The 17,269-nt window shown below is 38.5% G+C and overlaps 1 protein-coding gene across 3 annotated transcripts in view; it reads left to right on the plus strand.

The window, feature by feature from the left end:
• The first annotated feature begins 3,168 nt into the window (after window positions 1-3,168).
• Window positions 3,169-17,269, plus strand: part of PDGFA (platelet derived growth factor subunit A) — a 42,213-nt gene continuing 28,112 nt past the window's right edge. For all 3 annotated transcript variants that reach the window (XM_072417825.1, XM_072417826.1, XM_072417827.1), the window contains exons 1-3: window positions 3,169-3,751; window positions 7,343-7,439; window positions 15,641-15,745. In XM_072417825.1, coding sequence (XP_072273926.1) covers window positions 3,689-3,751; window positions 7,343-7,439; window positions 15,641-15,745 — 265 coding nt within the window. In that variant the 5' untranslated portion in view covers window positions 3,169-3,688. The remainder of the gene's footprint in view (window positions 3,752-7,342; window positions 7,440-15,640; window positions 15,746-17,269) is intronic.

Genomic DNA, 17,269 nt, shown 5'->3' on the forward strand with positions numbered 1-17,269 from the left:
CCCTCCAATCAGAGACATTGAACAAGGCGAGGTAGGTCAGTTAAGGGGAAAAGACCAGATGCAGAGAGAAATGCTTTTGTCTATCACTATAACAGGTGACCAAAATACATTTTGAGCTAATATTTCGAAGTCCACAAACTTTTTCTGAGATTATGATGATTTATTGTTTTTCCTATATATTTTAATTGTAAGGTGATGATAAAAAAGAAGAATATAGATATGGTTTAACAATTTATCCACAGTTTTTATGTCTCTTTAACCAGTTTATAAGACTGCCCATTATTTGCCTTGGTATATATTCTTTTGTTCTTTGTTCAACTCTTCTTCACTGCCTTTGTTACAGAATGTGCAACTGCATAGGGGCTCTTCAGGGATTCAGATGTCTATTTCCATGAGATGTAGGCTAAGTGGGTATTGGTAATCACTGCTCCTGGTCTCATATTCCGGGGTACTACTTACTTCTAGGGCAGTTAAAGAGCAATAGATTTTCCTAGTGATGCCCTGATTTTTTACCCTAACTGGCTCCAAAATTGTTCTCCCACAGGGATCCTTTGCTGACATTGTCCACCACTGGCTATACCACTCACCAGAGAATGCTTGAAGATACAGAAAATTACTGATGGTACTTAATTGATCTTGTTCTGTGCATTTTCCTGACACTTTTTATAGGAAACAATATTCAACACAGCCAATGAATGAATATATGTTTTTAGAAATGGCCAAGCCAAGCAAAATTACTCTTTGCTTTCTCTAGGTACTGGCCCAAGTAGACATAGGAGTGATATTAGATCATGGGAACAAGGTGTGACTACAAGTACTGTATGAAACACATATTACATGAGATGTATGTCTGTAAATATTCTGTGTTAGGTAAAAGCCAAAGTGCTATTCTTTTTGCTCTTTGTTGTACATTCAATACCTAGTTCTCATTTATTATTACATACAAAGTAAGCCTAACAGACAGACAGATGATCTGCATATACTGTAAGTAGGCAAAATCAATGAAGTCCTTATCATTTAGTATTACAAGAGTAGTTCCTATTCCTTCCTTCATTCCTTTGTATCTGAAGTAGCACTAAATCTGGACCAATGAACGTCTATTCACATTAAAGGCAAACAATCATACAGCTGATCTTTTTATTACTCAATGACCAGGTGTATGTAAAGAAATTACAAACAATTGATTTTCTACTTGCTAACTAAAGCAGTTTCTGATTGCCCATGCCATGTGAGAAGATGTACAGGTAGAACCTCCTGAACTCATCAGAAGGAATAACTACAGTTAATCCTTCTCTTGTAGTGACAGGTTGGATACAGTACAAGAATATAGGAACACAAAATCTATCCTGCAGGTGCTCAAACTGATAGAAAATCTTTAAGAAGAGTACATCTCTATGACCTCTGATCTCATTGTCAAATGCTGAGCTACATGCAGTACATACAGAGAGAACAAGTAGACACAACACATGTGATCCCTCATTTCTCATCAAAGGAACACCTGACCTCATTGTCCTGTAGTGAGGTGCCTATAGTACTATGTACATAGGAGCTGCAGACATCAGCACCTCTGATCTCCTCATTACCTTGTGTTACCTATAGTAAACACATAGGACAAGCAGACATTAGAAGCTCTGATCTTCCCATGACTCATCAGGGCAACATCTGATCTTCTCAATGACCAGTGAAGAGCTGTCTACAAGTACCTATAACAAGCAGACATTATCATCTCTGATCTGCCTATAGCAGGTACTTACAAAACACAGCACATCTCTTCTTCCAATTACTCATTACAAGGGTAACACCTGATCTTCTCATTGTTTTGTGCTAAGATACCTACAGTACAAGAACAATCAGACATTATCACCTCTGATCTCTCTATTACTCCATGCTACCTATAAGAAATGTACATAGAACAGACAACCTCTCTAATCTTCCCATTGTTCAGCAGAGTACCTGATATTGACATTGTCCAGTGCTGTGCTGCTTCTAGAACAAGCAAACATCTGCACCTTAGATCTGCCTAAATAAAACAGACAGCACCTCTAATTTCCTACTTCCCTGTGCTTCCTACAGAACATAAATCACATCTGACCAGCAACTCAAACCACCCTTTACCCTGTGCTGCCTACAGCCTCAAGTCCTCTAAAATCCAGGGGTACAGTAGAAAAAAAAAAAAGGAAGAGGGGGCACAGTAATTGTGAAAGCTATCCATGGCAAGCGCCCAAGGAGAGCCTATACGGAGGTCCCGAAAAAAGTGAGGTCACAGCGTGCCCACCCCACTACCCCCCTGCTAATATCTCATTACAATGCAGCACAAGGACCCTGATCACCCATCACTCTATGCCACAGCACCTCTAATCTCTTATTACCCCACACCACCAGAACTTCTTATTTCTCATCTCCATACAATCCCACCCCCTCTGGTCCCTCACTAACCAGGACACCCAGCCCCTCTGATCTCCTGTCTCCCTACAGCCCCAGCCCCTCTGATCTCTTACTACCCTATACCCCAGACCCTCTGATCTCTTAGTACCTTACACCTCAGCCCCTCTGATCTCTTACTACCCTAACCCCATCCCCTCTGACCTCCTATTCCCCTATACCCCATCCCCTCTGATCTTCCATTCCCCCATACCCCATCCCCTCTGATCTCTCCATTCCCCTATATACCCCATCCCCCCTGATCTCTCCATTCCCCTATATACCCCATCCCCCCTGATCTCCCATTCCCCTATACCCCATCCCCTCTGATCTCCCCTTCCCCTATACCCCATCCCTCTATCCCCTCTGATCTCCCATTCTCCCCATCCCCTCTGATCCCCCATTCCCCCCTATCCTCTGATCTCCCATCCCCCCCGATACCCCATTCCCCCTATCCTCTCTGATCTCCCATTCCCCCCTATTCCCTCTGATCCCCCATTCCCCCCTATCCCCTCTGATCCCCCAGTTCCCTCTATTCTCCCATTCTCTCCTATCCCCTCTGATCCCCCATCTATCCCCTCTGATCCCCCATTCCCCCCTATCCTGTGATCTCCCTGAGTAGCAGCAGCCAGGCAGTGTTGGTTCTTAGAACCTGCCCCCCTGTTGGCTGTGTGTCTGGGTGTATGGAGCGGGGGGCGGAGCCGGGGAGGTTGGCAGTGCTATAATCTCTTGCTCGGGATTATTTCACTCTCCCAGCAGCAGCAGAGAGCTGACATCGCCCGGAGTTCCTCGTCCCTCCGCTCCTTCTCGGTTGAGGGATTGTATATCGCAGTGGAAGTCCGGAGTCCTGCGCTTCTTCTTCATCTCTGGCCAGATCGGACTTCTCGCCTGGAAAGTTGTCTGCATGTAGCGATCGTTGTGTGCATTGTATGAATAATGGTGTATGGTGGGGAGGGTGCAGAGGAGCTCCGTGCACACAGGTGATCCAGAGCTGGACATGCACACCACCCTGCGCCTCATTGCCTCCTAACACAACCATCTGCAAGGAAATCACAAGGGGGGGAAGAGGAGAGCAGGTTGGTGCTGGAGATCCCACCCAGCCAACCACCACCCCCCCAAAAAAAATCCATCAGCAGATCTATCACATTTGGTGGGGTGTGGATCCCCTCTAAGGGATGGTACTGACTCCCCCAGACACAGGAGCAGTTCTGCAGCTCCTACATCAAGACATTGCATTGTCATTCAGTAGTAAGTGCAGCACAACGCAATGACGAGCTGGGTTTGGATTTTGCTTCTAGGCGTCTGCTACCTGTCTCCTTCCTTTGGCGAGGTAGGTTCTGTATTTCAGCCTTGTAGATTGTACCATGCATTGCTGATCCATGAGCAGATCTATATCTTATTACATTGTACATGGGCAGGGCTGGGAGATAGATACAAGGGACAAGCCTCACATCAAGAAGGAACCATGCTGTCCATTCTCTACTACAAGTTGGTGGATCAGCACCAAGGTCTTTTCTCAAGAGGTTCCTTTAATGACAGCTACCTCTCCACACTGCACTGGACACCAACAGTGACCCAAAAATCACACCAGTGATTGCTTTTCTATCTAGTCCACACCATTGACAAATTCACATTCTCAAAGACCATGCCTAGACAAGGTTAGGGCATGTTCATGCATATTGCACTTCTGAAGCCTTTTTTTTCTTGTCCCTTCAAACTACAGAGGCCTTACACATGTGCTTAAATGTGATATACTGTATTCTTGCTGAGCACATCTGTCTCCTTGTCTATACTGCCTCCTAGTACAAAAGTTACAAAGCTATAATCAATCTGGATTTGTTTGATCTTTAGACCTGCAGGAGAACAATGCTAAATGGAATTGGCACTGCAGTTTATGATAGTGCAGAAAAATATGTATTTGCTTGCTAATCTTGAACACACAAGCAAAAAATCAGATCTACCCCTTATAAAACACAGTGCTATTTTATTAAGGGGTCAGTGGCTCTTTTATTATGTGCAATTTTTTTTTCCAGGTAGCTATTTTGCTAGAAAATTAATTAGTGGTTAGGGAATCGGTGTATTTCCCTGGAGCTGTGCTGTTTTTGGAGGACATTTGTGTCTTGGTTCCATATAACCACGTTTAAAGAAACAATGTGAAATATGGATTTTCAGTTTTGCTTGTTACATAAAATGCAAGCAAATACAAGAGTAATATTGATGTGCAAAGTGCAATGGTCCGTAGCAACCAAATTCCGCTGGCAGATCAATGAAAGATACATTCAGATTGGCAGCTAAGAAATACTGTCCATAAATCAATCCTTTTGAAAGCTGATTACCAACCTGAATTTGCCCTAAATGTTTATTTTTAATTGCAATGTTTATTTATGTATAGATCTGCTACTGGATATATTTTTACATTGTGTTGTAAATTTGGCATGCAGTTTGGAGGATCATGGATAACTTGGTGTATGAAGTGTACCTCCAGCACAGACAAGGTTAATAATGATTTTTTATTAGTGAGGTTGCAAAGAAAAAAAAAATCCCATGCAGTCCCTTGTGTGTGAGAACTGGGCCAGACCTGATAAAGTTTCAAGGTTGTGTTGTAGACTGTAATATATATCCTCAGGGTTCTTAAAGTGAAAAAGGTAAATCCTGGCGCCTTTGGTGGTATTATCTATAATGGCAGGGTATGCTACTTGAAGACCTTTTTTTCCACCTTTTGATGCAGCATTGAGGAGATGTGACTTGTAGAATTTTAGACGGGTGTAGAGATCAGACAGCAGATTTGGTTGAAGGCTGTACTCAGTTGACCAGAGAGCTTGTGAACCATGCTTACCCCCTCCCCAAAAATGAAAGAAAAAACTTAGCTCTTGATGTTGAATTTATGGCTGAATTGAAGCAGTTACCTGTCTAGCCTTTGTACTCAAATGGTGTTGTTTTACATGCCGCTGGAAATAGTGATGTCCAAAGCCACCGGTCTTTTCTTTGATGTAGTCATTTTTTTTTTATATAGCAGGGCAGAGTTGCTGAGTTGCAACCACAGTGTAATTTTCAGTTATATAGTGCTGACACTGTAGAGAGCAATACACATTACTATTAGTCCCTGCCTTAGATGTGCTTACTATCTAATGTTCCAACCAGAGTATTAACCTTCCAATGGTGGACAACCAGAGTACCTAAAGGAAAACTACACAAGCACATTGAACAAAAAATATTCAATAGTTATTCCTGGCAGGGGAAACCATAGAATATGTCATGAGCAATTATTTAAAAAGTACAGTTTATTTGAAATGCTTATAAGCCAAGTAGAACTTTTTTTCTTCAAGGCATGTGAGATCTGGTTGCACATACCTCCAAGAAGTAGTAAAATACCTCCCGTCTTGTAGTAAAATGAACATTTTTGCATGAATTAAGGTGTGTAGTCAACAAATTCTATGGATGTCATTAATCTTGCATGTTCCAATGCCTACATTAGGGTGGTGGGAATTTGTTTCTCGCTTGGTGGGAGATAAGCTCAGAACCAAGGCACTACAAGAGCACCAAGAGGAAGCCCTTCAAACCTGGAGTACATGCAAACTTAAAGCAGATAGTGCCCCTTGTGGGAAGTAAGCCCCACACATGAGCTGTGCAGGGCTGCTGAGCTAACATGCTGCCCTTATACCAGATCACAAATTATAGTACTTAAGCAAAAATTACAAAAAAGTTAGAAAAAAAAATGATTATTTGGTTATTGACTGGAAAGCTTAGTGTCCATGGGCAGTACTCTTTGGCTGTACCAGAAACCCTGATTTTTCTTTTTAATACAATAATTTAGTTATTATTCTGACTAGCCAAAGGGTTGACTGTTTTCTGCATGTGTGAAATACATGGCCAAGTTTATGTTTCTTATTTTGCAGACAGTTTCATCCAGAAAGTCAGACTTATGGCTAAACAGAACATAATATTTGTAAACTCTGAGATAGCTGCATGTCAATCATTGCTTGAGTTACAAAATGTAGATGTTACTAACAGCAGCAAAAGTCTGGAATGTTACTTTCATAAATATTTTATTAAAGAGCAATGATATGCAATAAACCATAGTAGTCAATCAGAAGTTAAGCTTCTGCTGCTTGGCCTAGGCTGACAAATGAATCCTGGCGTGTGATGGCCTGCTGTGGGGTTTGACATAACACTTCTTTTTTATTTGATAAGCTGGCTAATAAGCAGCCGCAGTGTGAATTAACCAAGACCTGGTGACATTACTGCAGTATTAGGCATATCATACTTCTTGTCTTGCTAGCTTTGCAGTTTTTTGTGCCTGCCAAGTACAGTGGGGGCATAGCAGTGTGATAAAGAAGTCGCCAAAGATGGACCTCCAAGAGACCTTCAATGGTTGCTCCAAAAAATTTGTTGGGTCATCTTAAAATACTCGGTACCTAAACTTCCCAGTGGCATATAAAATTACCCTTGTGGATTCTTTAATTTAGGGAGGCAACAGGTAATCATTCAAGTAAGTTCTGTTGAAACAGGTAGAGGCACTCAGAGGGAAAAGACTAGAGAGCAAAGGTAACTTCGGCAGTCTATGATAAGGTGTAAGGCGTAAGAAGCAACTGTGACGTTGACATTTGTTTTTCTTTGTGACTGTAATAGGAAATCTGCAGCACTTTCCCCTTGTGACATTGAAGATAATTAGGCCTTTTTTCCGCACACTGACTGAAGCTAAAGCAAACAGTTCCAAACCCTGACCCAGGGTGTACCCTAGTTAGCGATTGTGTGTCTGTGCTGGTTGTGCCCCATCATGCATGTATTTTATCCTGCAGCATGCTCACATGTGAGGGAGGGACTGGGATGCACGTTGTACATTTAGTAGTGGGAGTGGATTATCAATGGGAAGTGACTATGAACTGTATTTTAAATGTCTTTCTTCCTTGGCTACGTGAAGGAAGCAGAGATCCCCAAGGAGCTGATAGAAAAACTGGCTCACAGCGAAATCCATAGCATCCGCGACCTACAGCGCATCCTGGACATTGATTCCGTAGGTAAATTCAGTTTCCTTTTTACCTTTTCAGCTTTGATTTTATAAGTGGTCTCTTTTTTTTTTGATTTCTCAGCGGTATCTTTAAAGTCATTGCATCCCTTGCCAACCAAGCCAATGTGGTTGTATGTTAGTTCAGTCATAGGCAATGATGCAAAATAACTGAAGCATAGGAGAATGAACCACATTTTAGGACTAGGACCGCAACCAAGTGACAGAGAGGCCAGCCAATAGTGTACAAGGAATGTTGGAAGGTTGGAGTTATTTACTTTCTTGGCTTTCACAAAGTGAAGATTGCCACTGTGGAACACTAATGTTAAAGCATACACCATGTTATTTTCTCACAATAGTATTTCAATAGTATTTCAATAGTATAGTAATAGTATTTCAATATAAACAACACTACTGTACATTATAAATTTTAGTATTCGATCATCCAATAGTTCAATAATTGATCTTTATTATAAAAACAACTCAATTTACCAAAGTCCAGATTTGCCCAATAAGTTCTTATTTAACATTCTGCCATGATTTGGCTAATATTGGTTGAAAACTACCAACAGAAAAGCACATTTGATCCGCTTTTAATTTTTTTTTAATTCAATATTTCATAGTGAATGGCTGGCATTTATAAATAAATAATAAAGTCATTCTAAACTGTCTATTTTTGAAAATATTTGATGTTTAGCCTTATCTCAGAAACACATAGCTAGTGGTATTTTCATATTATTGATCAGTCAACCTTTTGTGTCAACTTGGGTATTTCCCCAAAGTCACCAATCAAATTAATAGGCAATGTGCACTTGCAGTTCATACTGGTTTGTGCGTTAAGGCAGCCAAGAAGTGCACCTGTAACATTTTTCGGCTGTGGATTGTGGTGTGTTCTACTACAGGTCTAGCCTGCATTAACAGGAATGCTCTCCAAGGTGTTGAATAAAGAATTTAGAATATTAGCTATTTAAAGTGTAAAATTTGAAAAAAAATCATAAAAATAATTGCTGTCTGAAAGCTGAGAAAAAAATTACACGTTCAGTTTAGTGTATTGACCAAAAATGTCAAATATTTCTTTGAGCTAACATTCTATATTTTGCTTAACTCAACATTTATCTTCACATCAGGACACAATTGGTTAAAGAGATGAAAGGTCAGATTCCAGGGCCATAAACAGCAGCTGAGCTATTGATAAAGCAACAGTGCCTATAATGAGTGGGTGTGACTTTACTCTCTTGGGAGAGAAAGACTAAACCTTCTCAGTTGGTATAAAGGGTGACCTGTGTTCATGTTCATTGCCTATTCCTTGCAGAAGATTGCTGGTGTGATTATTCTTCTTTCTGTAGCTGCTAGGGTCCATCTGTTGATCATGATTTGTAACAGAAAGTTCAAGTTGCAATATGTTTATGTAGCTTAAGCTTACAGTGATTGATCCTTACATGATTAGGGAAATGATTAATGTCTTCCCGATAATATTTATTTACCTGGATTACAAATATTAGTCAGAATGCCACCATGGCTAGCTTTGTACCATTTAATGGAGTACAAGGCTAGGTGAATTCTGATCCCCATTGCTTTTCCTTGCGTTGCCACCCACACCACATTCCCAAAATGTCTGACCAATATTTAAAACAAATATTGATCAAAAGTGCCCCAGTTTTTAATATATTTTTCTTATTTCTATTTTTTAATTGAATTTATAATCAAATCTATTAAAAAAAAAACAATAGTTTATGGCTTGTATAAGAAAAGTTATTCTCAAAGAGTTCGCTTATACACTGGAATGGAATGTGGTGAAGGTAAAAAATTACTTTTTGGTAGTTGTACACCTTTTACATTCCATAATTACAGCCACCTTCTAAGTCTTTTGTACTCTGTCACAATATCACCCACAAAACTCATACCTATGGTGAGCAGCCAGCTTATCCCTAACTAACCAGCCCTAGAAATGGGAAAATTACAATATTGATAACTTGATATTTCTTGTATAGGGGAGTCTCATTTAGAGATGTATGTATCACCTATAACTGCCAATTAGATCCCAGTTTACATGATCCTCCTTTCAGAAAGGCAGAATCTGATTGGTTATTGTGGGAAACACAGTTTACATACATGTGTTGATAGAAGATGCATGTTGTGTAATTTTTTTATTTTTCTATTGGTCTGTTTTTGTCATATTCAGTTTTGCTTTTTAATAATTTTGTACCACTTAACATATTTATAAATTGTATTCATAGGCCTGTCTCCCATTCTGGGAAATCGCCATTCTGATTCTGTAACATAAGTACAAAACATCCCTTAAAAAGCCTTAGGGAAAAATGTGCAATCATTATTTCAATTATCTAGGATTATACAACACCATATTTTTGCTGTTTTCTACCTGTCGACAGCACTGTTTTTTTTTGTAAGCTATAAACTGGGAGGAAAGATTATGCCTGGTGGTGAAAACCTAGCTGACAATAGCCGTGTTATGATCGTGTCTCTAATGAATAGGGAAGAGTCTTTGATGACATTTGGGTGGCAGCTTCTGTCGAGTGCATGCCTTTAGCAATTTTCTCTGCCTTGCTTTTGAAGTCATGTTGAGGCCTACTAACATTGGCCATCGTCATAAATAATAAAAAGCTATTTTCCTTTTTTTTTGTTGGGTATTAAAACAAATCAGTGGCAATGGATCATGGAGCCTGTTGGAACAAGACTGCAAGCAGTGAAATCTGTAAACCTTATTCACACGGCCTTTTCTGTCAGGGTGTAATTGTAGGCCTGGTTATATAGGATGGGTTTTCTGCTTCATAACCTCCCTTATGTTTGTGAGCTTTGAGCAGGTAATGAAGCACCAGAATCCCAGACACAGCTGATTGTGTGTTTTCAAGATAAAAGCAGCTTTTATCTTGAATGGAGAAGAAAAAAAAACATTACTAGAGAGCCTCCATGCAGACGTCACAGTATTAGTAATGTAGAATGGTGGGAATGTTCTTCAAGGCCTTGTTATGAAATAGGTTCATTGATATGAATGTAAACATTTTGTATTTATTTGTGTATTGTTTACTTATTGAAAAACACAGGCTTTGTGGCATATTAGGGGTTTATTAAAACCATGGCAGTTCATTAGAGTGTGTTTAATGTACACACACTATTGTGCATTGTGTTATAAGGGAAGCTGTTTATCCAAATGGGCTATGGTACCACAACAGCCCAAAAATTGCCTAAGTTGTACCACCGTGCATTTTCTTATTATGTACATACCCTAGATAACTGTCACCTGAGAACAACGATCATGGGGTGAAAACCTAGCATGTGTACATGCTGATCTATTCTGGCAGAGCACATCAATACAACTGAGCGGGAATGACCACTGTGCTTTCCTATGAAAGATTACCCAGTGGGGTTCCCCCTGCTCATCCTCCCCTCTCCATTGAACAGGACACACTCTGTGTACAAGGCTCATTCTTTGTAGTGTAGAAACGATCGGGAAAGGTAGTTTAGGGTGACAGAAATCTAATGTGTAGCTCTATAAAGTGCTGCAATGCAGGTGCCTTCTGGTGTCCTTTTGCAATAAATCCGCTAACAGTGCCATTCAAAACCCACTACGATACCCCTACATGGATACCCTTACAAAAAAAATACTTATTTTTACTGCTGTTTTCCATTTCCTCATGGCTCCTAAGCTACCACTGAGCCTTTAATGCAAATTCCTTCCCCCCTTAGATTTTACTGTGTACAGCCAGCAGTGTGCTACAGGGCTATTTGATGGTGCTGAAACACACATTTCGCATTGAAGCACATTATTTAAAAAACTCTAATTAGGACTCTTATAAATGCCTATCTTCAGCCACACTTGTCTAATTAATTCATGAAGGACTTCCTATATGCATATTACCTTTCTCTGTGGGATAGGCTTAGCCTAGGCAATATATAAAATATTTAAAACTGCCTATGAGTATAAAAATGTTGTATAAAGGACATACCTACAAAGTATATTTAGTATGAGTAAGTATTATGATACATGATGAATTTTAGAAAGGGGCAGCAATAGAATATAATACAAAATAAAGTAACAGAGACTTTTTTATTTTCAGATTGGGGGATGAGTGATCTATAAAAAAGTCATAGGAGGGCATTGTTTCGTTCAGATTTTTGTGGTTGGTTTACATGGTATGTTTGTATTCTTTTCTAATATAAGACTTAGTGTTTTGGTTTGAACCAGTGTGAACCAAGGGTGTAGCTTTGCTTCCTGGCAAAGTTTGCTGAATCCTACCCCTGCCTGACATGATTTATCCTACAGTAGCCAACTAGATTTTAATTTACCACAATCAGATCTGTCCAAGATGGGTTTTATTGGATAGTATAAGTCTACATCTGTTTTGTGTAGAAGTATTACCCTCCAGAGGAAACAGTTACTAGGCTTTGAAAAAAGACCTGTCTTACCCACAGAAACCATATTTGAGAATTTTTTAAGCAGGGATCAGAAAATTTAAGATTTGCCTCAATTACAAAATATATTCATTTGTATTTGAAAACGAATGGATGACCCAAAATACCCCTAGCAATACCAAAGCCTACCTAAGTTATGTCATAACACATAAGTTGCTATTAAAACATTATCATAGCACAACTTGAATGCAAGCCGAGGAAGCCAGTGACATTTTTATCCGTTACCAAAATAAAATGACAGCAGGGCAGGAAGAGATTTGGTTGGAATGTGCTATATGCGGAATGTAACTGGCTGCTTAGAAATAACTATTTTTTCATATCTCCTTTTAGACTGGCAGGTGTACAAGTGCCATTTTGCTAGTCAGTAGATTACTAAGCAGTTCACATATCATTCACATCAGCTGTATCTGTGAACGTTCTCTTTTATTACAGAACATTGTGTAGCTAGCAGCATTTAGTCATTTTGAACTGGAAGTGGCATCCTCACTAGAAAATCATGGAAGCCAGTCTGATTTTAACTCTATATTTAGCTGTTTTCATTGAGTTCCGCTCTAAAGCGGAACTAAATCCACGTTGGTGCAGTTGAAGTTTTGCTGATTGCACACACCTTTTGCTGGTGGTTCAACCTCTAATTCCCTCACTGCTGGGAATATATGGCTCTACACTTCATACATCTTGCAGATTAAGCAAAAAGAAAAAAAGAGACTTTGTAGTTCTTCTACCGAAAACTTTTTACCTCTTGGTTGCTTTTTGTCTTTTGAATATAGTTCTGCTATGAAGAGACACAATTGCTTTGTCTGTTTCTCATAGTTACAGTACTTGGATAAAGGGCCTCTCTTGACCTTTCAAATCTTTACCTTTCAACATTTCTCAGCTGCTGCTTTCTGCATCCTCATCTGAAGAGAATACCCTTCCAGTTATGGAGTAACTTGTAAGAGTTCTGGCTGTGAAGCCAAGGAGCAGTGTAGGAAAACTGGCAATAAATCCATCAAGGAATCTTAGGATATACAGCATCACTTTGCCCTGAATATAATATAGAGACTGTGGGTTGTAAAGGCCCATAGGCTTGTATGGGGTAGGGGCCCACACAAAAACAAAATACAAGGTCTACTGGAGAGAAAAGTAAATGGTGATTACTTTTATTGGTTTTGATGATTATCTTTTTTTTTTTTTTTTTTACTTTAAAGTTGCTGGTAACAGTTTTATAGATAACAGTCTTTTATATGTTGAGGCCATAAAACAAAAGAGGGGATGTAGGTAATAGTGGAAAACCTGGCTCAGGTACATTTTTTCTGCTGGTCTACATGAGTTATTGTTAGTTCAATCATGTTTTGTCTACCCAGCTCTATAAATCAGTTGAAGGCGACTTTGTTCCGGGCTTCTGAAAACGTAATTGCATTTCCTGGCAAATGTTAAAACAAACGCCAAATTATTCCACGTAGGATCACCTTTAGTTCCCCCTTTTTTTCTTTTTTTATTTGGCTGCTCTCCATTTTGCCATTTCGTTGGTAATGATCAAGTTGCATTTTCAGATACATTATGGAACAAGACGGCACTAATTGTCGTAAATTTTATCCGTTCTCTAAACATTGTCAGTACATCAGGGCATAAAAAATTTAAGTGAAACTATTTGGTTGCCTGCCACAAAACCATTCTAAATTATCTGCTGGCAATTTCTCCTCCCGCATTTGCCTAGAAGAAGATATTTAGAATATGGAAACAATAAACGTACAATCAAAGTCTTTTATGTTGAGCTAATTTAAAGGTCCTGTGTTATACAGTTCACAAGGATTTGTAATCAAGCAAAACTACCTAAAATATATCCTTCTTATAGGCTTTAAACTGTTTTTTGAGCAGCAGCACATTTAGGAATTGAATAACCATAAATGGATCATTTGATTTGGCCATTGATGTAGGCTTTTGATAATGGGGCCAATATGTTGCCTATTTTATTTTCATTTGTTGATGAATAATATTACCTACACTGGTTTTGCTGTGATAAAACTAAAAATTATAATATTATATTAATATATAATAATATTATTGGTGTGATACTATATTACTTATCAATTGGACCGTATAACATTCACTTGGTATTTCACAGTGTTTTTGAGACTCTCAAATCACCAACTACAGTCAATATTTATAATGTAAGCATTTATGTGAATACACAAGAACGCTTACAAGAGCACCATCATAGCTTTGCATTATTGAAAATGATGTTTATGACTCCAGGTTACATCTGTGCAGATAATGCACCTCACAACTCCAAGAAAAGACACAGCATTCACCTTGTAGGCTTTTGAATGGGGTTCTTCATCATAAAAACCTAGTCCAGACAAGCAGATGAGCTGTCATCTTTGTGTTTGACTGATAAGTTCAATTGGTAATCGACTGGTTGGAAGTCCCAAAACACTACACAAATATGTATGAAATTCCACCCTTCTAATATTTTCTTCCTGATAGAAATTTTTAGAATTCCATCTGGAAGTACTTGCACAACTTGTGTATTTGATATTCACCAATAGGTCCAATTTATCCACAACTGAAAACCAGATTAGCCTCTTACAAATGCTCTGAAGCTGAATTTGCTTCATAAATACTAAATAGCCAATTATTTTATCAGATCAGAAATTGAATTCTAAGTGTTTACTACCACTAATGACTCCCAAGCCCCTGGATGGCCATTTAATATCTTGCCCATACTCTAAGCCTCTAATTTGTTTTAGGGATTATTAGTTTTAATTTAACAAGTGCAGTAAAAAAGACTATTGCCAAAAAATTGTGTGACAAAGATTCTGAAGCAGAAATTACGTTCTTTAAACCAACGCAACTGGTTTAGGTGATTCTTTAAGTTTCGCCTCTTTTTCACATGCATGGTATTTTAGCAATGTATAGTATCTCATTCCAATATTCACTTGCTTTTAAATACATTGTATGTCAAATATACCTTTTACTCGGTTATACATTGCCTCAGGTTTACACTTTTAGTATCCTTATTTGTGGATTAATATAATTGCAGGCCTACATATAGCCACTGGCAGATATTGGATTTTAAAATCTGTAATAAAACCATTTATATCATAAGGTAAAAGCCCCTGGGAAAGCAAATTCAGCAATTCATACCAACCAATAGAATTTTGGCTTACTATCCAGCAAAGGTACCGGTAATTGCTTGTTAGTTGTAATGGGTTTACCCTGCATTGATTATCTCTGTCTTAACCTTACTGCCTGAACCCTTACCATTTATTCATGAGAAGGTTCAAATGGGACCATTAGCACTCTATTCACTCTGTGGGATCTGGAGATCACCACAAGTAACTATTTCTATATTTAATGCGTGTGTAGAAAACCAGAGGTTTCCTGCAAAATATTTGTGGCTTGTGCATTTCTTGCCTACCCAGCCTAGAACATTTCTGTATTTTGTATTTTGCAGCATCTTTTGGCCCAATGCATGATTCTAAGAGCATCATAAAATACATATTTTTTTTCCGGTTGTGATGGGTCTTCTTTAACTGTTTTATGGCATCATACAAAAAAGTGTGCTTCATCTGTAAATGTAATTTACGTATCAAGCAGCTCTTATTGCCTTATTGGTTGCATTACAGCTTTTATCTCATAATGCAGTAAAGACTTTCTCTTCTGGATGCTTTTATCGTCAAATGTATCAATCTGTCATTATTTAAACACAGAATCACCACGTTTTACTGCATTTAGATTAAACAGATCGTTTTCTCCTTCTAGTGGGAAATGTTGACATTGCTATTATTTTCTCTTCTGCAGGGAATGAAGAATTTTCTCCAGGAAACGTAAAAACCCAGGCACACAACTTCTATCACAACAGACATGTACAAGAGAAGAGGTCTATACGCAGGAAACGAAGCATTGGTAAGTGGAGATGGTTAAATACCCAATGGGAGATTTTTGTTCTTCCTCTCTTCCCTTTCTTAATACTCTATTAAAGGAAATCGAAAGACTTAAATGTTCTCATTTTTCAGGAACATTTAACCAGTCTTTGTTTTGGTATCTGCCAATAAATAGTAACCGATATGCTGCTGTATAAGTTGCAGGATACTGTATACTATTTCAATGTTGTCTGTGTTGGTTACCATTTTATTTTTGCCAAGATCTAGAAATAGTTAGCTGTGCTAGTAACTGGTGCCAGTATCAAAGTGTTGGAACCAGGTTAAATGTTATGGAGTAAAGCAACCATTTCCTTATTTAAATGTTTACAGAAACTGTACCACTTGCGTACTCCAAACCGTGTCTTTTTAAAAATAATAACTGCATACTTTGATCAGAATAAAATATTTATTTTGTGGTCCTCTAAGTGCTAAGGCAAGAAACTGTCATGGATAGGGTAAACGTCATAGATGTTTATTTTTAACTTGTTTTTGGCTGAGGGTGCAATAGTATTTTGTGTATGGGTTTGGGTGCTGAGAACTAGTTAAAAAAAAAACTGTCTCTGAAATGAATGGTAATGGCAGGATTTGAGTATTAGAAATATTGTAAGGACCCCATATATACTTTGCCAGTGCAATACAGCTCTGAGCATTTCTGTACATTGCACTTTTAAGTGCAGCGTGTCAGTTTTTTTTATGCAACATGCTTTATTGGACCCCCATAATGAATGGGCAGAATCAAACAAAGCACACACCAATGCAAATGTCCTAGCCAAAGTGGGAGCAAGTCCTTATACCTGAACCGTTTCATACAGTGTTGTCATTGCTTATCAGAAATACCTGTATTATAATATAAATACAACTTTTTCAGGATTTCATTTATCTCTGTTGGCAATAAATCATTTTTGCGCAACATCATTTGTTCAGTTTGTCTGGGGCATTTCTCACAGAGGACATAGATTGTACTTTCACACTCATTCAGAATATATTTAGTAAGACGTTGGTGACAAATTGTATGACTGGGATAGCTGGCAGGTGTTCTGATGACTCACGCTCCTGACTGGTACATGAAGTGTGTGTGTGTGCGGGGGTTAATGTGGCCTGTTGTTTTTATTTATATTCCGCCTTGTGGAATTAATTTGTAAAGGTGTCTGATAAAAAAAAAACAGTGTTGGTCCTCCATTTGTCATATTTTATTCAATGTAGCACACCTTTTTTTTTTTTTTTTTACCAGATGTTATACTCACTCATTAAATGATTCAAAACTGTACCTGGGTTCCATAGATCTATTCCCCCATCTAGCATGGCCCAAAAGTGAATACTACATCTCTCACCAATGTCAGAGGCTTCCATGGGCATCGATCTACTCACTTGGTGGGGGATCGCATCACTGATTGATCCTACACATTTTCAAGTCAGGGAATAAATGAAAAATATTACGGTCAAAAAGCTAAAAAAGTTGCCATAATTTCTGAAGCATTTGTTAAAAATGATTTATAAGATTTTTACA

This window comes from Pyxicephalus adspersus, chromosome 7 (genome assembly GCF_032062135.1).
Source record: "Pyxicephalus adspersus chromosome 7, UCB_Pads_2.0, whole genome shotgun sequence".
NCBI classification, from domain to species: domain Eukaryota; kingdom Metazoa; phylum Chordata; class Amphibia; order Anura; family Pyxicephalidae; genus Pyxicephalus; species Pyxicephalus adspersus.